A 27752-nucleotide genomic window follows, 5' to 3' on the forward strand; every position below is an offset into this window, starting at 1 on the left:
CACAACTGTCAACTATTTTCTGAACTTGTCTCTTCACTGCATCAGTTGGAGCTGTTCAGTTCTTTTTGTATATTGATCCTTTTTGTAACTATTATTAAAGAATCTTGCTTCTTTCCTCTCCTACTCCTCTAACTATCTCCTTTGCCTCTGTTTTTCTCTTCTTTACTTCTCATTATTTTCATCTCTCTCTCTCTTATCTCTGTCAAATGTTAATTTAAAATTTCAGGCCATCCTGTTGACAATTATTTCACTTTTTACTAAATTTGTTTTGTTCTCTAGTATTTTGTGGTGAACAATATTTTTCAAGATACATTCAATTAGATTTCCAACTATTAACATATTTAATTGTATGTTTGAAATAACATCAGTTCATATCAGCAATTAGCTTAATTTGATATCACTATTCTTGATTAGCTTTTTCCAAGAATTTGGCATAGTTGCTATTTTATCCATACATATTAGTGCACATATAAATTGTAACCATAACTTTTGACTTTCTAATTATGCAATATCAGTTAAGCTGTGGTTAAACTAACCATAAATGGTGAAGATCAATCCAAACATAAAAGCCGAGTTGAAATAATCTCCTGGCTGTTACCTTTACAAAATGAGTCTTCAAGGTAATGCTTCTATTTTATTTTTACTCTTTCTGGTTTTTCTTCATCTAGGTCTATCTAAGCATTGATTCTGATAGAGAATTTTGATAGTTTTCATAGCCTACCATTCCTGAAATAACAGACTGATAGCTTTTATCTTGACGCATTTGAAACTAAAAACTTTAATAAATAATGGACTTCTTTTAAAGCTTGATTCACTTTCAGCTATATGAAATAATATTTACATTTGGTTTTTAGTGCTCTCCTTAAAAGTAATATTTTATTTATTATCTAAGGAGGCAGTTTCTTTAGTTAGTTTAACAGATTTTATATTCCACAGTCAGTTTGAAATGTAAGCTGCTAAAACTTCGCAGATATTATCTGAATGTGACACTAGCATCGTAGGTCCAGAGAAAATGCAAACTATTGTTTTCATTTGATATTTATAATACGAAACTAATTTTGTTGTCATTAAAGTGAAATCTGATTTTTGCAACACTTGTCCAGTTTTATGTAGAATTCATGCTCTGGCTATATTGATTATCTTATGTGTGCATATTTAGAATAGTTGTCTTGTAGGTTACTACATTTTTGTCGAAACTCTGTTAGAGAAGAGCTGACTACAGCTTCTCAATAACAACAAAACTACAACAATTTCATAGAATATTTTTTAGTTTTCTTATAAATGAAAGGAATGATCATTAGCTAAGTACATTTTTATATTTTTCAAGCTATTCCCATTTTAAGTAGGATGTCTGTGATAGTTTGTGTTGCAACAATTGCTTTTACTGCTGGATACCCTTTCTATCTTATAGGACACTAACCACTTTTGAATCTATATGTGTGTGTATTTCTTTTTGTTTTTTTTTATGCTTCTAATCATCTTACTAGACTATGGAAAGTCTTGCTTTGGTTTTGTTGATATAACCAACAGTACATATATGTTACAAATTTACTGTTAGAATCAACAATATATATGTCACAATTCAACTTTTTTCTTGAGAGAAGCAGTTACTATTTGTTTGAACTGAGAAATTTTAGGAATGTGTGAATGTCACAACCATTAAGTTACTTACTGAAAGATCATTGTGAACCAAGGAAAATTTCTGGAACTGTCAAGTCAAACTGTTTGCATAACAAAGAAAATCAAGGTAGCAAATTATAGATGTGAAGTTAAATCAACATTAAGAACGGATTGCTAAATTTTAAATGGACACTATTTGTTGACTGAAGTGATAAACCAGAAAGTGAAACAAAATGTTACTGAAGATGTTTTTATTTCTTTACAATGTTTCTCAATGCTCCATGTTCTGTTATGGCCAGGAAAAATATTTCCTGCATCAGATTTCTGAAAACGAATGAAGTTTGCTCTGAACTTTTCTTCATGTTGTTTTTATCTTTTACATGTTTCAGTCTTAGGACTGCAGTCATACTGAGATACTTATTTTAGAAATCGTTATCAATGTTACATGCAAAATTTTTACAGTGTTGGAAAGCATGCCTTGCAGTACTTTTCCAGCTCCTCGCTGAAGTCCAATGACTGGCCGGAGCTATCTGTCTGTCTGTCTGCCTGCTGGTTTGAGTTGATTCTTTGGCTACTGACAGCTAATACCATGACTGGCCGGAGCTATCTGTCTGTCTGTCTGTCTGTCTATCTATCACTCGAAAGTTATTGTAACAAATTCGACACCTATATCCATGCGTTTGAAACATTACAGAGTATAAGTATCTACGGAGCATAAATATCGCATTTATTTTTAAACTTAACTTCAAACTTCATTTGTTTTCTATTTTGATAAATTCTCTCTGTTGAAAATTATATTTTTATATTTTAAATAATTTGCAATTTCAGAAAATATATATTTTATATTAAATTTGCGTTTTCTAATTTGATAAATTCTACGGACACAAACAGAGGTGGACGAGTGATAGATAGATAGGCAGACAGATAGATAGCTCCGGCCAGTCAGTAGCCAAAGAATCAACTCAAACCAGCAGTAACGTTCCTTGTCAGTTCTACTTTCACTTCTGACAGCTAATACCATGACAGTGCCATTTTTTTTTTTCAGAATCATAATCTCTGTATTTTTTTACGCATTTCTAAAGAAAAAAAAAAGATTCCGGAAAATATTTTAAAATGAGGAAATGGGGGGGGGGTCGAAATTTTGAATTTGAGATTTTTGAAAATTTGTTTTCAGAATCGGAATCTCCATAGCCTAAAACGTGGGGTTCCGTAAAGAAAAAAAAAAGGGGGGGAGGAAAGGTTCAGATTACATATACTCCATCTGCGCCCTGAGATATTTTCGAATACCTCGTCTTGGACATTATACTTGAAATATATGGATCGCCATATCTTACATCGGGACTCCAATAGTTCCACAGTCGAGGGAGCTGTTTCACACCAAACATAATGTTGATTGTGAAAAATGCTCTCATTTCCGCAGTAGTTGTTGGCTGCCATAGTGGATTGTTCCTTCCACGAACAGTAATTAAATGTTGCGCATATTTGTTAGTTTCCTCCACAACATTTTCAAAGAAACTTTCAGGTAGGAAAAAAAAAATAGTCTAATGGTTGAGCATCAGGAGGTAAATTATGTTGTGGACCAGTGTTGCCATGTTTACGCTATCATTTTCATCACTTTCGTTATTAAACTCTTCCTCGTCCGACGAAAAATCACTGTTATCGATATCAGATTCATCTGAAGACAAAATACTTTTGTTTTCATTGATATTTTCAATATCATCAATAGTAAAGCCTTCAAAATCGGAATCGCTACTTGCTGACGCCATTTCTTTCACAACCAAGATAAACACTTCTCTTCGAACGTTGAAAAAAACCATGTGGTCTAAAAAATTTCACAGTATTTATACTTGAATAAAGGCGGGAAAGGCTTCATCTCGCATTATCTCAAAGCTACGAGAATTCAATAACGTGATTTGTTTATTTTTTTAGTGATTTCGTAGAGCTTTTGGATACGGCCGGTGTGAACAAGGGGAATTAATTTTGGCCGGTTACGGCCGGTTTGAACACTAAAGGGTTAAAGAAAAGAATTTGTTTCACCAGATAACAGTTTCAAGCTTTCCATAAGCATTTTGCTTTATTCCACTCTGCTGTGAGGAATTCCAACCACGTTTCATGGTTTGCTACCTCAACAGCCCCTTTATAGGATCCAGTGGCTAAAGACATCATCATGAGGAACCACGTCCAGTTTTGGTCTCTACTGTTTTCAAAATTGTAATTTCGGTTTTAAATGATATAATGAATGTATTCATGTTTATAGAATGATGATAGATATTTAATACATTAAAGTTTACTGAGATACTTGTAGAACACTAAGTTAAGGTGTTTTACTAAAGAATAGAGATGAGTGCTTTGAATTTTTTGGTCTCTGTCTGAGAAAATTTATGGGAACTGGTTCTAATTATTTTGAAATCATAGGTGGTGTTTTAAAATTCAACTTAGATTACATTTCATTTTTTAGTTTTTTTACTAGTTAATTAATTTTATAAGGAAATCATAGGAGACCTTGTGACTGATAATCTACCAGTTGTTTTAGTGACAATCTTTCTGTGAATAGTGAATACTAAATTCATTTTTGCTTGTAGGAATGCTGAAATGATTTCTAACCTGAAATTAATGTTAAATCAAAGCTTGTTTACACATTACTATATTAAACAATGCTTTTCATGTAGTGTAACATGCAAACTTTTTGACTGTCTTCCTATTGCCAGGTTTAGACATTGAATTTTCTTGCTAATTTTATTACATCTGGTTGTATTGACAACATTTTCAGTTCATAAAGTCTAACATTTTCCAATGAAGTATGACCAGTTTTATTTTTATTCCCTTCACAAGTTAAGCACTGTCCTTCTTCCTTTAACTATGACTTATGCAAGCCCTCCCAGACTGGGCTTGCTGTGGCTGATATCCAGTCTGAACATCTGCTGGTCATTGTTTACCATAGAAAAGAAAAATGAATAGGGAGAGAACTGATTACCTGGTCTGAATACTTACAACAGAATGAACTTAGATAAAGGTATTCAAGAAAGATTAAGAGGTAGTGTTAAACAAGGCAGGCTGTTAGGACTACTATGTATGATATCTGTTGAATTCAGTCTCTCTGATGCTGACATCAACTACCTGATATAAATCTATTGTTTCATCCATAGGAACTGCTATCATACTGTCTAGTAATATATTGGAGAATGTTCTGGCATTTAAGAATATTGAAATACAAGCTTTATTTATCTCATGCAAAAAAACAAAACAAAACAAAAAAGAGTTCTTTATAGCAGCACTTCTATAACACAATTTAACATACATCACTATCTCCTGTCACCTCTCTTAGAAATAAAATTGTCAATTTTCCTAAAATTATGTCAGATATTTTTGATTTGCCCTTCAGAATCTAGAAATACTCTAGTATACATGAGGGTTAATTAGATTGTCACAGATATAGTGATGTAAGCAAAAGGATTCCAATTCTGAATGGAAATTAGGATCTGATAATACTGATATAAAAAAAAGAGATTTTGAATTTCTGTAAATCTGTGGAATCTAGTTTTGAGGATTTTAAATAAATTTTTGATGTCTCCTCCCTTCTCTCCATCCACCTCCTACATTTTTCACGCATCCTTCATTGACACATACATACATCCTCTTCAGATGCATTTACACATCCTTCATAGACACAATTAGCATGTTATGTGTATAGTGACCTATATGAATCTCTTTAGTCGTTACATTTGTAAAGTGTGACTTTGAGATTATTAAAAATGACTGCTAATGTTGCAAACTTATTTATTCTGTTTATACATGCTGTTAAGTTAGATTGAAAGCAGAATTCATAAAACCACTTTAGATTTTGTTCAGAAGTCCAGTTGATTATTATCCAGAGCATCAGAACATTGCTTAAGTGAGTATGTTCTGTACAACTAATTAGAATAGAGAAACAGGATGTAGATGGCATATATAGGTCTTTCTTTAAATGGTTCATAGTTTCTAATATTTCATAGCTGTTTATGTTAAGTAATTAACAAGCTTAAAGTTGAAGTGAATAGTTTCACTGCATTTAAATTTATGTGTTCAAATGTTTACTGCCTCTCCTGTTAATGTTCCTTTCATTTTTTTTATTCAAAGACATTTTGACTGTAACCATCCATCTATTTTTTTTTTTTTGGACAAGGTGTATCTAAGACTATATTATCCAAAGTGTTCTCCTTTTTTATCTTATGAAATTAATGTAGGGTGTGAAGGATATTAGGTTTCTGTCTTTAGCAGTCCAAGTGACCAGCAAGCTCAGTGCTTCTTAAACTTTTTTAACTACTGCCCTACTTCCTTTTACTAACACTCAATACCTTCTAGTTATGATTCAAAAAAATTGTTGTTGACCAGTTGATAGCCATTAACCATTTAGCATTCAGATTACTCTATCAAAAATAATATTTGTTCACTTTGTTTTGGATTAATCATGCATTATTTCATAGTTTTGATGATGTGATTTCTTATTTTTAGAATGATATTGTTGGGTAGGTGTGAGAGGCCAGATCAGGCCAGTTTGAACATAAAACAGGCGGAATATTTTTGCCTGATGTAGCTGGTTTAAAAGCTAAAGAGTTAAAAGGCTACTTGCATATAAACCATTTCATCGATGTATGACATATCAAAACAACATTTTGACCATTAATAGTACCAATTGTTTAACACATTCAAAATATTTTTAGAAATTAGAGCGATTAAAAGATACACCTATTACTCCCCAGTACTCATATAAAATCTCCCTCTCTCAAAGGATGGTATCGTTTATTCTCAAAAGTAATGTTTCCCCATTGGCTTAGGTTATTAAATTTTATGTTGTGTTTTGTGCTGAAATTCTCTCTTTTTGTTTTTTTTCCTATTTGCACCTTTAATAGCTATATAGCTTGACTTGTACTTACCAAAATGTCTTTGATATGCTAGTTTAATGCTTGTATCAATGTCATAAATTGTATGTATAATAAAACTTCAATTGATTTATTTTTACTGTCTTAGAGCAACTAGATACTTCCATCAGGTTAAGCTACAAACAATACTTTGTCTATCAGTATTTTTCCCCTTCTAAGCATGTCATATGAAAACTACCAGAAATTCTTATAAGAATCAGAATTAGATATGAGTATCACTTTATCTAATATTTTCATGTATCCCTCTCAATGTTTACTTGTGAAATAGGTTTTTCAAATACAAAGATAACTTTGTTAAATAAACATTAATTTATTTAAAAGTCTGACTGAATCTCTTATTATTAATAAGGTAATAGTCTTAATGAATTTTTTACTCTAGTAAGAAAAATAATGATAAATTTACCAACAACAAATTACTCTGTAGGGAAATTTTTATAACAGAGATACTAATATTGCTTCAAAACAGGAGTTGCTTTAACTTATGTTGGTAGTGAATAACTTCTTTTTAACTTACTTGTTGCTACAGAATATGAAATATTCAAATCTAGATGAAGTTGTTCCTACTAGAAACAACAATATCTAAATTTTCAATACATATGAAGCTCATACCAATTGCAGCAAACTTTAAAAAAAAATGAAGTGTATGTGTGTCTATGTGTGTAACAAAAATTGTATAGAAAAAAAATTACAAAAAATACAAAAATTGTATAGAAATCAGCAAACAGTACATTTGCTAGTGTGTGCTGAGGCCTGCCATGCTGGAGGTTATTTAGCATAAATACATAAAGCATCAAGGTTCAAAATAAACACATGCACATTTATGTTGTTTTAAGCATGTTCCTGCAGAGTAGGATTTTATCTCGGAAAAATTTCTCCCTATAGATTTTGTGTGTAGCACTGAAGAGGCAGAATCACTCTGAAACATCATGTCTGATATTCTGCTAAAGTCACGTGGTACTCATTTTCTCATACAAATTCAAAATAAATTGACTTTTCTCTGAGATGAAATCTTGCAGTGAATGCTTTTAATGTTCTAGTGTTCTTTGGAAGTGTTCTTTCATGTTCTTTATTTTGATCTGTATTGCTTTATGTGCCATGCACTGTTGTACTTTGAATTACACTGCACTTAGTTTGTATAGTTTTGATAAAATTTTGTTTCTCCTCACCTCTCACTTTACATATACAGAAATATGACTTTTGTTGCTTCTGCCATTTCAGATTTTTATTTCCATTTTAATTTATTTTTATTGCTCTTCTTCATTAGTGAGGTAGATCACACTGTAAACTAACACCCAAGTTAGAAATATGTTTTTCTATTTTGTAAATATTTTTTAGATTGAATAATAAGAGTTTCAAATATCAAGAAAGTCAATTTCTCTAGAAATGATACTTAATATGTTAAGTCAACTGACTTCAGAATAGTTTCATATAAATATCTTAAATGTTTGAACAATTAAAAGAAATGAAGGAAAAAAAAATCATAGCAAGTATAATTACTGGAATAACTTTATAACACCCAATACATATATCATAATACGAGAGAAACAATAGAAAAAACTCTAGTATTTTTGATAAATGGGAAACACCTAATATGTACATACACAATAACCATATTTATCTCCATTCAATAAATAATTGTTTCAGTTTTGTGATTTATATTTAATTTAAATTATGAGTTATAGAAATATTTTCTACATTTTGCATGATTTTGATTTACCTGGTATTTCTACAAATCAGTCTGTGTAAACTGAAGGACCCATGTACATGCACATGCAAACTGAAGTGCAGCAGTTCCTGTGCATGATTTTTTTTTTGCTTGTTTTGCCATATTGGTTCAGGCTAAGTAAAAGTCTTAGTTTTGTTTTACTTTGAAATTACTATTTGTAAATCAGTGATGTCTTTTATATATTTTGATGTGATTGAATCTATTGATAATTAATGGTGTCCATGTACCAGTATAAATCCATTTTAATATTGTGTTAATTTTAGTCTATTGAGTAAATTACTTTTGTAGTTAAAAGAGAGCTATATAAAAAAAAAAAAGCCTAATGAATAACAAGTAAGAAACACAAGTGATACTTTTAATTTGATAATATCATCATTTAACATCTATTTTCCATGTTAGAATGGGTTGGATAGTTCAACAAGAGCTGACAAACCAGGGAACAGCACGAAACTCTAATGTTTGCTTTGACATGGTTTCTGTGGCTGGATGCCCTTCCTTTACAAAGTGCACTGGGTACTTCTTTTAATGGTACTGACACTAGTAAGATTACCAAGCAGCTCGCAAGACCTACCTTCAACTGAACGAATTGTATTTAGGAAGTTGACTTTATACCAACTAATGAGAGGCTAAAGTATGATAGAGGGAGCAGGGACAAGTGTTTTGTTGGAGGGAGATATATAATTATCCCAGTTGGAAAAGAAAGATGATGATAATGAAGATGTGTGAAGGTGCTTCCAAGGACATGATTACTTTTTGTTTAGAAAATACAGATTCCTCATTTGAATTCAGAAAGATACTAAGACATCTGATGATGATCAGAGATTGAACTAATCAAAATGTAATGTAGTTTTAAATATTGTAAATATTCATACCTGTAAAGAATCTATATATGGAGTTAATGGTTGGGAAAATTATAATCTTAATAACTTGTATCAGATATTTACACATTTAATTAACATTGGTAAGATTTTGTCTTTTGTAGGAATAGCTTGCATATTTTATGTCAGATTAAATAGACTCTATCTACTAATTCATAGTTTTTTTTTCTTTCCTTTTCTTTTCTTGATGTTGCTAATGAATGAATGAAGTATGGCTGTTGAAATAATCAGAATTTTGTGTGTGTGTGTGTGTGTGTGTGTGTGTGTGTGTGTGTGTGTGTGTGAATCCATTCATCCATCCAAAATGTACGCTCATTGTAAGCGCAGTCTGTACTGCACGACTCCTACAAATGTATTAAAACACCCTTGATTGAAGACAGGTGATTTGGCTATTTACCACAAATATAGGTACTATTTATATAACGTTTGACAGTTATCAAAATATTGTGTTGACCTTTTTGAATGAGTGTCTTACTACTTACTATTCATTTATCCTTTTATTTTTTTAAATTTTATTGTCAGTAGAAACTTTTTTTTCTACTTTTTAGATTGTGGGGTATTGTAATTTATATTTGTAGTATGAGAACTGCTCAATTATTTTAACTTCAGAAGCCTAATAGATGCCAATTTTTGAGATGTAAAATTTCAGCAGTCACATCAGGGAAGAACCATTTTAAGTATTTAAGAAGAAATGTTTCATTCATTTCTTAAGATGTTGAAGTTTTTGATGCAGTTTTGTTGACATGTCATGAAATAAATGAAACGTTGAATGTTTTTAAATGGCCCCTCCATGGTGTAATTGACTAATTTTTGGCACAACTTATTTCAGACCAAGTCTCTTGTCAAATATCTAGAACTCTGGCATGTATAATTTCAAAAATACTGGTTAAAGTATGTGATGCAAGCTTATAAATAGCACATCAACCTTAAAATATCAGTCAGGATATTGAATTTTCAGAAGCTCTTATTCTGAAGAGAAGCTTTCAACTTGTTCAAAAGAACAATAGATGCTGAACTTGATTTGCTTGAAAAAACTTCTTAAATGTTTTTCATGCAACCATGAGATATCTCAAACCAAAAACTAAGGGCCCATAGTTTAATTGTTACTTGTAAACTGTACATGGTTTACTTGAGTGTATTTCTCAAAGAGTAAAGTGAAATGAACATAACTGATGAGTAAGCAAGAGGAAAGAAACTAGTGTGGGGCTGTACTGAACATCTCTTCATCTATAAAGCACTCCTTAAGAAAGTGAAAGAATATTGTCAAAGTCTACTGACTGTGTGTGTAGTCTATATAAAGAAAAAAAGCATTTGATTCTACCTCTTACTGTGGATCCTAGTGTCGCTATGCCTTCTGTTAGAGTTGATACCTTTAAAAGACAACAACATGGTCCGCACAGTTATTAATAAGAACTGAAGATACTACTATAGTCACAAACAAAATTGGGATTATCAACAAGGTGACAGCTCATCTGTAATAGTTTTCATCTTGACAGTGAATCTCTTGTCAACTTTGTTGCAGAAATGCAAAAGTTGCATGTTCAGATTAGTAGAGGAAAGAAGAATTGTCATCAACAATTTTTTTGTTGATAGTCATCAACAGGATGTATTTCAAGTAATATTTTTGACAGCAAGAGAAATTTGGTATTTATCACAACATTCTCATAAGATTTTATTAGGATAAGTGTTTATATTTCATAGTTAATTGAGGAAAAATTGTTGACCATACAAGGAATACAGATATCAATGGAATTTTATCAATCCTATTGTCAATTATGAATGCTATTAGTATCTTCAAATTGAGAAGAATGTTGCATGTATTAGTGCTGTGAGTAAAACAAGAATGACAGTAAAATACCTCAACAGACTCAGAAAGATATGAGAATCAGAGCTATTCACATTCAGTAAGACCATATCCCACGCTCATACAGTGCCAGTGCTAACATTTGGGATACTTGACTGAATTCTAGAGAAGATTTACATCAAGGACATGAAGAATATAAGAAGGAAAATATTAACCATATCTGGTAGCTTCCATATTGACAGTGTCACTGACAGGATCTATGATGACTGAAGAATAAAGACAGTTTAGATGACTTTTGAGTACTGCATGTATCACTTAGAGAACACTTACTGAACAGTAAAGGTAGAAATTGGTACAACATATCTACTGAACAGTGAAAATAATAACAACTAGAGAGTGGGTGTGAAACTCCTAAGTGTAGCACTATTCCTGTGAACAAAAGGTAGCGGGATTAACTTAAGCAGAAATTTGGAAGAGAAACATTTATCATATTAGCAGAAAGTTTTGCCTTGGTACATAGATAGAAGATACCAACATCATTGACAGGAAGAGTCGCAAAAGTGTATCCTTGGTGAGATGTAATCAAGATATCACATCCCACCGTGAAAGATAAGCCTTAGTTTTTACAGAACAATAAATAACTATTAAATATCTCTCAGTAAGAGAGATGAAGATAACTCTAAATATAAACCTCACTTTGATAGAAAATGTCAACTGCACCATAAAGGCATAGAAGAAAGTACCATCCACATCATCATCAGCTGTTCCAAAATATCCATAAAATACTACTTTCTTGTGATACTTGACATTGTTGTCAAAATCCATTTACAATGCTATCATCAGGAAGGATTATCCTGACAAGCATAGCAAAGGCACACTAGATTCAGAACCTGAATATTTCCACACTGTTAAAAATAAGGAATACTGGTGGAACATTTCAATAAAAATTGCGATCAAATGCAAATGCAATAGACCTGATATTGTTTTATGGAACAAGGAATAAAAGTCATGCATTGCGCTGAGCTGTGTGATAACTGATTTGTCTAAAAACTTGGAAATGCTTGGATTTTCAAAGAAAGAGCAAAGTAAACTGATCAAATCCACTTCACAAGTGGTACAATGTAATTTCTAAAACATTCAAGGAACGATTCTCCTTTTGGGTTTCCTGGGATGAACACATATAATCATGTGAACATATGACATACAAACATAAATAGTAATCATACAAGCAAACTTTTTTGCAAAAAAGCCCTCACACCATTACATGTCTGTAAGTATAACCAGATATGCACATACATAAACAAATTCACCCAATAATTCACAAACCTCTTGAACTATCTTGATACAAGGTTTAAAAAAATACTTTGTTAGTAGCTTGTTTTAATTCTGAAAAATACTTCAACTCAAAGAGAGGCTGTCACATGTGTATGTGCTCATTCATTTATGTCAGCTTTTTCATAATAATGCCGATTAGTTGAAATATGTTATTGAAGCAGTGTTGGATTCCTTTCTTGCCACCAACCCTTATTTTTCAAGTAAAGGGTGGGATGGGTCTTCATTCCACTTGTCTTTGAAAATGCTGACCTTTGGGGGGTAATTTGTTGTCAACAAACATCCACTGTCCACGTCTCAGCACTTGTGTGAAATGCAGAATGTAAACACTCTCTCTTTCTCATATGCACAAACACATGTGTGTGAATTGTATTACCCAGCTATTAACTTGATACTGGCTCACAGATATTTGTAAATGAGTTTCCTACATGTATGTTTTGTTACAATTTACATGGAAAGGTATCATTGAAAAATTAATGCTTCAGTCACAAAACAATGATGAGTTCTAACAATATTCTCATTGTTAATCTTAACTGTCATTGGTTTTTCCAACTGAAGAAATTGTGTTTCCTCCACTTAGCACATTATCTCTTCCAAAGTAAACATTGTTAAAAATAGTTTGTTGAATGTGTGTGTGTATGTGTCGGGGGCTTACAAAAGAAAGAGAAAAAGCAAAAATACAATATTGCCTTGTTTGTGAAACTACTTGAAATTTTGGAGTGTTGGTATGAATGCGTATGTCTGTAAATGAAAATTTTGTTTGTTTGGATAATGAGTGCATATGTATTGAGTAAGTACAGGATTCTTGGTATCTCTTGATTTTTAACAAGACTTGGCTATGTGACACTTTGGGCAAGTGACTTTTACTACAGCCTTGGGCTTACCAAAGCCTTGTGAGTGTCTTTGGTACACAGAAAGTCAAAAAGAACCCATCGTATATATGCATGGATGTGTTTTACTGTCTCCTTGCCTTGACTTTCTGTGATAGTTGTAAATGAGTGCCACTATCATGCAAGCGGTGTTCTTCATTTCCAGCCTTCCTTAAAAACATGTCTGGTCATGGGGAAATATTACCTTACTTGGAAACAGGTGAGAGTTAGTGATAGGAAGACATCTGGTCATGGAAAATCCACCTCAACAGATTCTGTTTGATCTATGTGGAGATGGAAAAGTGGACATTTAAAATAGTAATGATGATGACATCTGATTTGTTAGTAGATGTAGGGAAGAAGCTAGGCAAATTGAGAGTCAGCCACTATTTCTCTAGATAATTGACAGACCATAGTTAGAAATCACTAACTGCTGTTTTCTGAAGTGTGTGGTGTACAGTAACTTTCCAGTGTTTTATTTCTAAATATTTTGTTTATGAGGCCAAAAGTTTTATTTGATTTCCTCTACTTGGTGTCTTCTCCATCAGTAATTTATGGTAGTTTTTCATTCAATATGTCTAATTAGTTTACATTAACTTTCTCTATCACTGCAATCATCTTTATTTTGTATTTTTCTCAAGAGTTGTGGAAATAACTGTAAAAAAAAAATTTTTTAAGTGTGTGCAAATACATGATGGAATCAGATAATTGGTGAAAAGATTGATTAACAATTTTTGAATTTTAATCTTGCAAAAATATATTTTGTCTTCTATCCATCTAGAATCTTATGTAATAGCAAGCATACAAAGATTGTTTACTTTCAAATATATTACCATTTCTCTGTCTTTTTTAAGGCAATTATAGTTCTTTACTTATGCTCCATAGTTAACATCACCATTATGTTGTCTGTTATATTGTCGTTCACAACTTTCATTATGTTTGTATATTCCACATTTTTAAATACTTGAATATATACTTTTTAAAATACAGATGGTTGTGTGGTTAAGAGGCTCACTTGGCAACCATGTAGCTTTTGACTCAGTCCTACAGCCCATCATCTTAGGCAATTGTCTTTGACTAGTCCTGTGAGTGAATTTGGTAGATGGAAACTGTGTAGAAGCCGCTTATGTGTGTGTTTGTATTTCCCTCTCTTCCCACTTGACCAGTGTTGGTTTGTGTACATCCCTGTAATTTAGCAGTTTGACAAGAGAGGCTAATAGAATAAGTACCAGACTTTGAGAATAAAACATGTGCCACATAAAAGCATCTGTGCCAGTACCACATAAAAGCATCCATGCGAGTGTCATGTTAAAAACATCCCTGCCCATACCATATTAAAAGCACCCAGTAAAGTGGCTGGCATTAGAAGGGGCATCCAGCTATAGAAACCATGCCAAAACAGACAGATGGAACTTGGGAAGCTCTCCCGTTGGCCAGCTCCTGTCAAACTGCCCAACCCATGCCAGCATAGAAAATGGACATTAATCGAAGATGTTGAGGACTCTTTCATAAATATTTGTGGTATCACAAGTTGATTGCTGCAGCACAGGTTTTCATGAAACAAACTTAGGTAGTTTAACAAATGATGAGCCTGAGAGTTTTTGTGAGTATGGATAAACTCTAGAATCTGAGGAAACTAGTGATGATCTGCATCAGCAATTGCTAATCAACTGGATAACTAGATAGATTTCAATAAGTTCATTTGCTATGATAACTATGAAACTAGTGTTTGAGGCCCTTCATCTGACAGTGATGAAAGAGGAAGCGTTGTTGCTTGTGTTAGTGCTTCAAACCCAAACAACAACAACACTTTTTTCTATGTTTCTCATTCTCATCAGAAGATCTTAGTTGAAGACACACAATTAGCACTTGAAGTGCCTGAAAGCCTTTTGAAACATTAAGTGTATAACACTTATATTTGTCCATATCCTGAATTCAAAATATTTTAGTTTAAATTATCGTTATCAATAATAAAAAGAATATTGAAAATATTTGCCCCACTTGCTGTTTAATAACTGCTCCATTTGTAAATGAAAGATATAACTGATCGATGTTTATTGGCACTAGTACTGTGTTTCTGATAAAAAGACACTGAGCCCTCAATCAATCTAACTATATAATAGTTACTATTGTGTACATAGCTCATTACTTTAGCAATAGTGATGGTGGTTGTTGGGAATCTACTTGGTAAATGCATTTTGTGCAGGCTAGTAATAATAATTTTAAATTGCTGTCTTTTGTAGGAGAGAGTGGTGAATGTTTTTCGAGAACTCATAATTAAACATTTGAATAAGCCCCAGAACACTCTGAAACTTCCTGGTAACAGTTGTGAATAAAACAAAACAAAAAAAAGTTGGTTAGGCCAGATGGCTAGCATGTCTTTCTTAGAACATCATATTTGAAGGGGGGGGGGGGGGACAAAACAAAACAAAAAAAACTAGTTTTAACATCCTTTCATACTAAAGTTAGCTGCAGTCAAATGTTAAGAGAAAATTAACAGAATTTATTTACCAAGAATATAGCATACAAGAACCAACAATAGGATAGTTGAGCCACTTCAACAACTACATTGAAGCTCTTTGCTGAGTCCTCATGTAGTGAGTAATTGCGTTATAACACAATGTAAATTTTCAAAAGTAACTTGTACCTCTTTGCTCCTGAAGCTACATATGTAATAGGGAACAAAGTCATTTCAAAGATTTGCACCTGAATTCTCAAAAGAAGGAAAAATATTTTTTAATGTATGTTTTCATCATCATCATCATTGTTTTATTGTCCACTTTTCTATGCATGCATAAGTTAAGTGGAGTTTATTGAGAGAGATTTTCTATGACTAGATACCCTCCTGTTGCCAGCCCTCACCTGTATCCATGTAAAATAATATTTCTCCATGGCTAGACATGTTTTTGAAGAATATTGGAAATGAATGACATTTCTTGCTTCTATACACTCTTCTGTCTCTCTGTCTTGTTTTCTGTGTCTTTCCTTGTCTCACTGTCTCTTATTCTTCCCTGTCTCAATGTCTTTTGCCCCTCTTATTCTTCTTTCTCACACTCTATTTCCCCCTTTTTTACTCTTTCACTATTTCTTCCCTTCTCTTTTTTTTTTCACTGTTACCTCTTGTGTTTGTGTCTCTTTCTGGAATTACAACCAATTTTGTTTCTTCATTTTTAACTTCATTTAAGGAATTTGAGAAACCATATAAAAAGTAACATGTCATGATCACAAAATATTTGCTAGCAGGTGTCTTTGCCTTTGGAAATAACTAATCCTGATAATAATTCTGATTGTGTTATTTTCTTTTTTCTTTTTTACTTTTGTTTTCATGTTAGTCAAGCCATCAATATATATATGGCACAAAGTAATAAGTACTGGAAAATGCTTGTTTATATTTTTTATGTCATCCTCTCTACATTGAAATTTTGTCTTTCCCATTGTTGTATACTTTAGATGTGTTCTAGAGTGTACCAAGTTTATGGCTCCTGGATTCCTCTAGCTTTATTCCCTTAGACTGATAATACCCTTGGGGAATTAATGAATATTACAAATTCCATTACTTTATCTGCTGACATAAATAGAACAGATCACTCATTGATGGATACTTCTGATCAAATAACTGACTCTATTTACAACAGTCATAAATGGTGTGTTTAGATTTTGAATTTAAGTCATGACATTCTCATTTAAATAGTGTGAAGTGAGTCATGAGAGCTGTGGCTGCTCCAGTAATCAGGTTTGGCCACTATGTAACTGTTCCCTCATTAGTTTATGAACTGTTTGCTGATAAGGAAGATAATAATGTTACTAATCATGGTAGTGATGGTAATGATACTGTTATTAATGTTTTAAGTTTTAAATGGCATATTTTTGTATTTCTAGTTTAATAGTGCTGAATTTATTTTTGTTATAGTATGTGTAGTTACTTTTCAAATGTGTGTGTGTGTGTGTGTGTGTGTGTAAAAGCTTATTTCTTGTAGATTGTTACTTTGAAATAGATCACCATCTTCAGTGATGATATCTTAAATTAACACCTTTTTAACGAAATTTGTTTGTATTTAATTTTCAGATCAGATAAAATTGAAGTTGTCATTGAGTCCTTTGCAGTTACAAAAACTTCAAAATGAAAGACCAGGTAAGCAGATTGCATTCTTCTTATATTAAACTGAAGTACACACAACCATGCATGCCTGTGTGCGCACCCCCACCCCCCCCCCCCCACACACACATACACACACAGAGAGGAAAGTTATTAATATAGCATAGGGTATATGAATCTATTTTGTGCAACATGTTCTTACATAGAAATGATTAAACATATGCTTTATGGTATATTGTGTAATTTTTATCACTTCCTAATTGCCAAATTAACACCAACAGGATGATTTATTCTAGATACTTATTAGGTGATAGGGACTGATAACAGGAGATTTTTGGTTATTATAAAAATAGTCTGAGGAAGAGTGTGTGTGTATGTGTGCACATGTACACATGCACACATGCACATACCCTGTTTTTGCCTGAGGATTCTGTAAAGAGAGAAAGCTATATAGAGATATGTTCTTGACTGAGCCAGAGCTGATGGAACTTTATTAAAGTTGAAGCAGAACAAAGTTAGAAGTATATTTATATAGAGAGCGACTTAAATCCTATTTCTGTTTGAAATGAAAACCCTTTACATCCCACTTAGTGTTATAGACAAGCTACCAAAACTGGATGTTTGCCTCTACTCTGCAAGAGTCTTACTCCACTCCCAAGAAACTCCCATGGCAAAGGATGGTATTTGGGGGGGGGGGGGGTTAACCATATTAATAAGCACTAACAACTTTTCACTCTTGCTTACTCTTCCCAGAGTTGATACACAGGTTGCAGCAGTTGGAGCTAGCGTTTTAATACAATTAGATATTGTAATTAATAAATAATTAAATCTTGATATTGATGTGCTTGCATGACATTCTGATTTTTTTTTTTATTAAGGGCATTTAACCTTATATACCTATGGTGATAGCATAACCCCTGCTAGAAATTTGATGAATGAAACAATTTAGTGAGAGCCTCTAGCTCAGTGGTTCTCAACCAGGGTCCATATGACCCTTGGGGGTCCATATAAGATTTAGTTGCTAAAATTTGTGCAATAAACTAGTTATACTTCTTCAATATACAAAATTTTTTAACAATTTTTTGTTATACAATTCCTAATGATATATTTAATTCTAGAAGTAAAATAGGATTTTTTATCCATCAAATGATGGATAAAAAATAAGGGTCCAACCAAGCAAAACAGGAATCAGAGAGGGGTCCATAGGTAAAGATATGTTTGAGAACTGCTGGTCACTCAGTCTGTTAGATTTTCTTCATTTTGCAGCATACTGATTTAAAGATGGGGGTAAGTGGTGGAAGTACATTGAATAAGTAGTCTGCAGTACACTATGTCTAGGAAAAAAAAAGACTGATTAGTCATGGTTGGAATGTTTTTGATTGTAGGTCTGCTCAATCAGGGTAGACCTGTGCACTAAACAAAAACAACAAAGACACTCATGGTAAATGAAGCCAAACTATTATGATGCTTTTGTCATTTATAAAGGTAGCACAGCTCTTTAATTAGGATTCGTGTTGTTAGTCAGCTGTTTGATTACTTCCCAACTCCAGGTAGTTTCTGTTTAGCTATATAATTAGCAAGTATATAGTAACTAGTAAAAGCAGAAGGCTCTGGATGTTCTATTTTAACCATTTCTCTATGTATGCCAGCTAACTCATCCAACAATAACCAAATACATATCCTGTGTCCAGAGTGTGTATGTAACATGTTATTTATTATACAACAGTCATAAAATCCAAAATTAATAAATTTCGATTAATGGGAGTGATGAAAATATTTTATCAAACAATTGTAAATACAGAAACCAGAAGTTATTTAGTTTTCAATTTCTAATGCTTGCTCTGACAATATGACTCTGGTTCAATTAAAAGTCTAATTATAAATAAATGCAGTGAAAACCAGTTATGCACAATTCTCTGAAAATATATCTAATTCTGTCCGTGTATTCTGGCCATAGAAATTTGGAGAAGATAATGCAAGCCTATATCAGATGAAAAGTCATTCATAAGTGCGGGTCAAGTTATTCAGTAACTGTTGACTTCACAATAACAATAGCCTGTTGAGAAGAGCTGAGAATGAGTCAGCGAGCAACAGGCACACTATATCAGTCAACAGTCAGTGGAGATGGAACATTTTCATCATATCTGTTAACTGCACAGTTAAAAAAAAAAAGGGAAGATAAAATGAAAAAAAAAAGTAACAAAATTCACCGGATTGATTTATGTTAATTTGTTCATTACAGGAATTAAAACAGTTAGGTAGGTTTTGATGTTTAGAGGAAACAATTCAGAAATAAAAAAAAAAATTTAAAAAAATGCTCAAATGCAGGTAAGCTATATGATAACATTTCAGATACCAATAAATTAATCATTGACTGAAGGAAATATTAGAATATACTTTTGGCCAACTAATTTTACAGAAATAAACTAACTGAAGTGAGAAATGAAGATAGCAAAGAAGATTATAAGAAGAAAATATTACATAACATTATAGTTACTCTTGGGCTGCTAATAACTGACTGGTGTATGCTGCTATGGCCATGAGTCAGTAAGGGTGGGTGTTCAGTTAACTGAATGATTGCTTCTTAATGTTATATGGGATGATAGCCAGCCATGTAGAAAGTAATTATTTATTCATTTATTTGTTTATTTCTTGATTACTGGCTTATGATTAAGAATTTTGCTTCTAAGTTTTGGGTTCAGTACCACTATGCATCACTTTGTGGAAGTGTTTGTTTTTTGTTATTGTTTTTTTTTTTAAACCAAAGTTTCAGTTGAATCATTCTTTGTGAGTGAAAGTGAGTTGATAGAAACTGTGCAGAAACCCATCAAATGAACAGTTTCTTGTTATTCAAAAGAACAACTTGTTACACATTGTATTATATTGAGTATGGTTGGGGATTATATTAAAGGGGCATGTTTCTGTGAAATGCTCAGTCCTTGGCATTATAATACTATGAATAAGTACATCTTTTGAAAGATCATGTCACACACATGTAATTTTTTATAGTATTAATAATGATTAATCAAAGATGTTTAGTTTCATAAATCAAATTGAAAATCTTTATCAATCAGTCAATCAGTTAATGAATTAAATAAGCTGAATAATGATGATTCATCAGATTTTAAGAACTGCGTGTTCAAGAGAAGGTAAAACAGATGCCTGTTGACATTTGAGACTAACTGTAAATGAAAAGAAGAATTAATCTCAAGAATCAAGAATTCTCTGGAATTCTTGATCTCATTAAGAAAAGCTTTTGTTTTTCTTGTTCAGGAAACAGACAGCTGTAGACTCCTGTATCCTACACACACATGTGTGTGTGTGCCTGTGCTTTGCCCTGTCACAGCACAATGTATCATCTTGATTCCATGATTCTGCTTGAGGATTATGTTAAAGATATGTGCCTTTGAAATACTCAGATATATAGGGGTTGGCTGAAAAGTTTATAGGCTGTCCAAGATACTCTCTTGGAATCTGATCAAATGTTTATTTTTCAACACAGTCCCCCTTGCAGTCCACACACTTCTTCTATCTGTGTTGCAGTACTTGGATCCCATTGGTGAAGAAGCTTTCATCTTGTTGGTCAAAAAAAGTCATCAACAGCAGATATGATACCCTCATCATTGCAATACTGGTTCTCAGCCAAATGTTTTTCATGTTGGTGAACAGATGATAGTCAGATGGGGACAAATCAGGAGAATGATGCACAGCAGTCATTGAATCCAAGAACTTGTGTGCTGGAGCAAGACTCTTTCATCAATTTTCCTGGTTGTTTGGTCTTGGTGGTCTTTTGTAACTGCCTCAGCAAATTGGCATAGTTCTTTCCATTGATAGTTTGACTCTTTTCAAGATGGTTGATAAACACAATGTCTTTTGCATTCCATAAAGCAGAGGCCATCACCTTCCATGCAAATGAAATGACCTTGGCCGTTTTGGAGCAGGTGAGGAGGGGGTGAACCCAACACTAATCCTGGATAAGGAAACATTCAAGCAAACCAGTTGGATATGCCTCAAACAGTGTTAGATTTTCCCATAATGTGACTAACTTGGTGCACTTTTGATCAGGTGTCAGAAGACATGGCACCCACTGAGGAGATACCTTCATCATGCCAAGTTGATTGTGCAAACTATTCTCAACTCTCTCATGGAATATGCTAGTAGCATTGGCTATTTGATTTATAATCAACCACCTATCATCCATCACCATATGGTGAACACTATCAATGTTTTTCTTGATCGTGGAAGTTGCAGGATACCCAGACATCTTCAAGACTCTCTCTTCTCCTCCAAAATTCAGTTACCCACACTTTTTCATTGTTGATAAACCTTTTTTCTGCAGATACTTGATAATACCAGGATTCAAAAATTTGTCTATTTTCAAGAGAAATTGCTATTAGTTACATTTGAAGTCTTCTTTGAATAGTCAGATGTAGGGTTTACCTGGAAAGAAACAATGCAGTTATTAAGAAGAGCTGATATTAATGCCTACAAGATTTCACAGCTCTAGGCATCACTTCTCCATAGTCAGCCTTTGAACTTTTCACCCTACCCTTGTATATTATAATATAGTTAATATATCTCTTAATTGAACAATTATAACACATGTTCATTAAATGAACATATAAGCCTGTAAAGAGATGGCATCCTTAGGCATACACAAAGTATATATTTTATCACCTGCAGTCTAGATATGATATTTAGTTTCACCGTCATCAATGTCATCATTGTTTAATGTCTGTTTTCCATGTTGGCATGAGGTAGCCCCAACTCCAATGTCTGTTTTGGCATGGTTTCTATGGCTTGATGTCCTTCTTAATTCCAACAACTTTACAGAGTGTACTGGATACTTTTTTACATGGTACCAGCACTAGTGATGTCATCAAGTAACTCACAAGTCAAGACACTTCAATTGATCAGGAAGTACAATCAAGGAGTTGACTTTATGCAGGTGATGAGGGGGTTAAAGTATGAGAGTGGGATAGCTTATTTAATGAATTTAATCTTTGGTTTATTATGGTATTTACAATAATTTAGATTGATGAGGAAGGTTGCCAGACTAACTACAGTATAATATTTATATTTTGTTCTTTCTAAATTTCATATTCAAATCCTACTGAACCTTTTATTCTTTTGTTGTTCATAAAATAGAACTAGTGTTCCTAAAGTAATATATTCTTAGAGAACAAATTGACTTTCTATCAAGTCAAATAGAATAAAAAATGAAAATATTTAGCTATTAAGAAGCTTGCTCATCACTGGATGGAAATTGAACCTAATTAGTATCAATCAATTTAAAGAAAGTGAAATAAAAAAAAATTAAAACAAACACTGTCATGTTCATTTTTGCTTTATTTTGTATTGTATATTGTTGTCAAAGTGACCCGGCTGTAGATGTATGATGAAAGACAGATTCTGATACTTAGTAATATATAATTGTGTGTGTGTGTGTGTGTGTGTGTGTGTGTGTGTGTGTGTACACAAAATGAAACAAAAGTGAATATAATAGTATATGTGTGTGCTTTAAATGTCTATCATGACTGTATCAAAATACAATCTCTAATGAAATATGTTGTAAATTAATAATTCATCTGATACTTATTTAGTTCAATAACTGATTTATTAATAAAGGTTTTCAATTTGATTTCTGAAACTAAACATCACTATTAATATTTTGCACAATTACATGCTTGTGACAGGTTGTCTTTCAATACTAGCTTCTTTCCTTTATTTTGATTTGTTACTTTATTTCATTATATTTGTAGAGCTGAGTTTTATGACTGGTTGTAAGGAACACCATCTTGATGTTAGTAACTTAGATGTGGACTGTTCTGATAAAGAAGTGGAGGAAAAAAACAAAGACAACATTGTACATGCCAACAACACTGATAGTACTGGCCTTATTGAGCAGCACAAACACAGTGGCACTAAGGCAGACAAGGAAGAAGAAGTGGAGGAGGAGGAGGAGGAGGGGGAGGAGAACATCACTGACAGTGCCAATCAAGATCAAAAGATGTCTCTGAAAGAAATTAGGAACCAAATGCCTGTGACAGTCTTTAGAAGTAAGTCATTTGCTGGCATGGCAAATGCGCGTCCAAGATCTGCTCCAGGTACTCCTGTACTTGGGGAAACTTTGCGTAGGAGCCCGCGGGTTTATACGCAAACCCCACAGAGGTCTAAAAGGCTGGGGCTTGGAAGTTATAAGCCACCTAAAATTCCTAAATTACCTCAACCCAGCCGTGCAGTCTTGATGTTTGAAAGTGTCAAAAAAGGAATCAAGTAAGTACACATTTTGCTGTTTATATTATTCCTAATAAAAATGCCATGAGAATCTTCTGGAAGACATTCCGAGCAGGCTCCTTCTTTAAAGAAAAGTTTACAGATAAGATGTTAATTGCTAGTAAACTCTTACCTTATTTTTTTGACAGATGTTGAAATAATAACTCTTTGGCTTATGTTATAGTTATCGATTTCATGTCTTTTTTTTTTTGTCTTCAATGCGTTTTGAAATTTGGAGCTTGACCATGGATTCTTGTGCATACTTCATGGACTGGCCCTCTCTTTTTGTCAATATTATCATGACAATAGTGGTTGATGTATCTGTTCCTTCCATGTCCATAGCTGTACTGGTAGTAACTATATAACTAATTAATGAAGTAGCACATTGATCTTTCAAATCTACCCTCAATTCTAAATTTTCAAATCATCTTTTTTTGTAACCATTGCAGAGCTTTGAGTCATATTTAAACAGATAGGACAGCACTGGCTAATCAAAATTGTCTAACAGAGATCATAGAAAGACTTTTGGTCTGACTGAAGTATGACATTCATGTGGATGTTCAGATGGCCTTTTAATCATTGAATTTAACATCATATGCTGTAGGTGTATTCAATAACAGCAACTATAACAAATTTAAGCCATGTATTTGTCTCGTTGCACATTAATTCATTCAGAATATGGAAAATGTTCTTAGGAAATAGCTTTTCTAATAGTAAAGCAAACATAATAAAAGATGCTGTCCTTAACCCTGTAGCGTTTAGATTACCCTGTCAAATGTTATGCTTATGTATTCTCATTGTTTTGAATTTGTCGTGCATTATCTCATAAATTCAAGATTTCAATGATGTAATTGTTTGTATTTAGAATGACATTGTAGGGTAGGTGTAAGAAGATGCATTAGCTTGTTTTGAACATAAAACAGGTAGAATATTTGGGCCAGATATGGTCAGTTTAAATTTGGAAGAATTAAGAGATGTTTGACTTTTATTAAATTTCTGTTTGTACTCAACTGTTCCCTTTGATATATTTACTTTCAGAGAATTCATAATGGCTACTCAGGATGACATCATTCAGCTTAAAAGCCGTGATACTAACACATCTACTGCTCAGGTATTTTAACTAATATTTTTTTCTTGAGCTATTGTCAAATTCTTACAATTGATTTAGTTGGTATTCTTTGAACCTGATTATTACTGTATGAAATTGTCAGGTGGTGATATGGCAGCAGTGGTAGAGCACTTTGCAGTAGTTTTGTGTTTCTATACCCTGAGTTCAAATGTCAAAGGTGTTGACTTCTATCCTTCAAATATCAATAAAATAGGTACCACAAATATTCTGAGACTTCATTTCTTAATCTGTTTTACCTTTTCCCCATAAAACTTGGTTTTGTGTTAAGATCATTATTTTACCAGTATAGATCATATCTTACTGTAGAAAAACATATTCCACTGTTTTATTGCTGAGGTGTTATTTACCCCACAAAATTAGATCTTTGTTACAACGTTTGATTATGATTAGTGTCCTTTATTGTACCTAATTTGTTAAAAATTAGGAAGGTTTAATACATAGTTTGACTAAATACAGAGATAGAGTAAAGTTACAAACTAACAGTATCTAGAATAATGGAAAACACAAGGTAAACTGCACTTTTGAAAATTACCATACAGTAATGAAATTACTGTCAATGCTCTACTTTGCTTATAATCACTTCTGCCATTTTGAAACTTTTCTTATATTTTTTTGTGTGTTTTAGCAGCAGTAGGGAAACCACTTACACATTATACTGTGTCTCTGTTTCTCATTTTCTGTATCCTTTATCTGTTGGATAAATACGCTTGAAAAGCAATTCATAGACAAAAGAAAATTTGAAGTAACAGTATCTCAAATCCCCTGGGTTACTGTTGTTTTGGAAGTTTATTTCTAGTAACAAAATAAAATTTTAAAATCTTGAATACTTTCTGTCACTACAATTGTGACCAGGATATTCAATCTGTGAACTTAATTTGACAAATCATTCATTCATTCGTTCATTTTACATCCATTGGTTAGAGTGGAACTTATTTAAGGCAGGATTTCACAGCTGGATGCTTTTCCATCAGCAACCCTTACCTATTTTTCAAGTAAGGGATTTCTTCACTTGTTAACCACATGGTTGAATATTCAAATCTTATGTGTATTTTAGATATGAATCCATATCTTCTATGACATTAACCCTTTTAAAATATAAAATATATTTATTTATTGTTTAAACACAAGCTGTTCAAAATAGCCATCCATATGTCATACTAAATGTATACACTCTATCAATAGGCCAGTATTGTGATAACTGAGATATCATATTTTATGGATGTGCTGTTGGGTAACAAAAATTTATCAGAGCAGTAACCAACAAGAATGCCAGATGCATGCACTAAATGAATATTCACATGTTTTCATCCTCTTGTTGCTCATATTAAACATCTCCCAGGATAGCTACTGGTTACATAGAATGATTGTTACATGAGTATGAGTGAGTATGTATGTGTGTGTGTGTATGTATATATATATATATATATATATATATATATATATATATATATATATATATATATATATATATATATATATGTTACTAAATATTGCTACTGATATTACATTAAGCTAGCACCTGGAATAGAAATAGTTTTATATCCTTAAATATGTTAAAATACTAAAATTAGAAATAATTAAAAAAAACTGGTCAACATCACTACAAATATCTTTGATATTAACTATAAAAATATGTCCAATTACATTTGCTTTCATCCTGAAATTTATCTATAAAAAAATACTTCCCATTTTCTCAGCTTATTTCCAATGCTCTGCAAAGATATTTTACTTGTTATTTTGTGCTTATTAACCACACTTCTTTTCCCTGGAGTTTGTTTTAAGAAGTATGTTACTGGAAATTCCAATTGTGTAATTTAATTGTTGGTTATGATTAAAAATAATTCTGAAGTTTGCTTAAATAGTAACTGAAAACATTTGTAAGTTACACATATTCCATATCTAAGCCATTTCTCTATGCATTTACTTTCTTTAAATTTGTTTGTACTTTTTAATTCATGTCTCATTAAAATTTGCCTTCATTATCTGAAAGTCATTCATTTTTACATTGTACTAATAGCTTTGTATGATATCTTATATATCTAGTTCAGAAATTTACATAGATCACTGGGCAGAGTTTAATTTTTTTTAGAACATTGCTAAATGTTAAATGTCAGATTTTAATGATGAGAAATGATCGGTCTGTTTCCTAAAATTAACACATGCACACACATATATATTGTAATTAGCAGTCTTAATATGTAATTACAGAAACCATTACTACAGTTATATTGGTTTTGAAACTATTTAAATGTTGCTTATTAAAAGAACATTTGCCTGTATGATTACTTCTCACAGACTGCTCTCACCTTTTACTTATGACAGAGTTTTGCTCTGGAAGCCTCTTAACAATGCTAAATTTGTATCTAAGAGATTATGCTTTGTCTACAAAATCAAGGGATATTTTAACGTTATATACTTAACATCATATTATGGTCCATGTACAGTATACAATGAAATCTAGCTCTAATATCTTGGTTTACATATCTTTTTGATCATCTACATTCATAAAAAAAAAAATATATAAAAGTTATTATCTAAATTAAAATAACAATATCCCTTTTTCTTTTCTCTCTCTTTAGACATTATGCTTTATTATTTAATTCTATTACTGTTATTTAAAATTGACTCTTTCCATACTTGTTGGCCTTCCCTGTATCTCCTCAGCTCTATCATGTACTTCTTTCCCTAAACTGTATCATTGGCTGACAAACTTAATCTGTATCCTGGTTCAATATCACCACTTGGTCCTAGGGTGCCTTTTGCAGCTTCCACTCTGTTGCAAGTATTTGGACCAAGTCTCTGGTTTGAGGATACATTCTTCCCACCATCCCGCCAGTTTGAAAGACTCTATAAAGGGTTGTAGGCTTTGTCTTTCTTTATGACTAAATAATAATAATAATAATGAAGATGATAATAAAATGATAATAAAATAAACAAACCAAATATGAATTTTTTTTCATTTCGAAGACGTTCCTTCCTTGTTAAATATTTTGCCAAACACTAAACTACAATTTTCCAAGCTCCTGCCTTTCTGATCTGAAAGGCATTTGGATAATCTCTCAGAAAGGAAACTACTGGAAAATAATAATACAATCATACTGCC

The 27752-nt window shown here is 32.5% G+C and overlaps 1 protein-coding gene across 11 annotated transcripts in view; it reads left to right on the forward strand.

Moving 5' to 3' along the window:
• Positions 1-27752, forward strand: part of LOC106876994 (rho family-interacting cell polarization regulator 2) — a 193981-nt gene that overhangs the window by 114966 nt on the left and 51263 nt on the right. For 9 of the 11 annotated variants that reach the window (XM_052971871.2, XM_052971867.2, XM_089360183.1 and 6 more), the window contains 3 exons: positions 17215-17280; positions 23007-23520; positions 24559-24631. In XM_052971871.2, the coding sequence (XP_052827831.2) occupies positions 23018-23520; positions 24559-24631 (576 nt within the window). In that variant the 5' untranslated portion in view covers positions 17215-17280; positions 23007-23017. Of the gene's footprint in view, positions 1-463; positions 621-17214; positions 17281-23006; positions 23521-24558; positions 24632-27752 lie in introns of those variants that run through there. The other 2 variants (XM_089360182.1, XM_052971866.2) reach the window with 2 other exon arrangements.

The sequence above is a fragment of the Octopus bimaculoides genome, chromosome 11 (genome assembly GCF_046866305.1).
Source record: "Octopus bimaculoides isolate indiv1 chromosome 11, ASM4686630v1, whole genome shotgun sequence".
Taxonomy (NCBI): domain Eukaryota; kingdom Metazoa; phylum Mollusca; class Cephalopoda; order Octopoda; family Octopodidae; genus Octopus; species Octopus bimaculoides.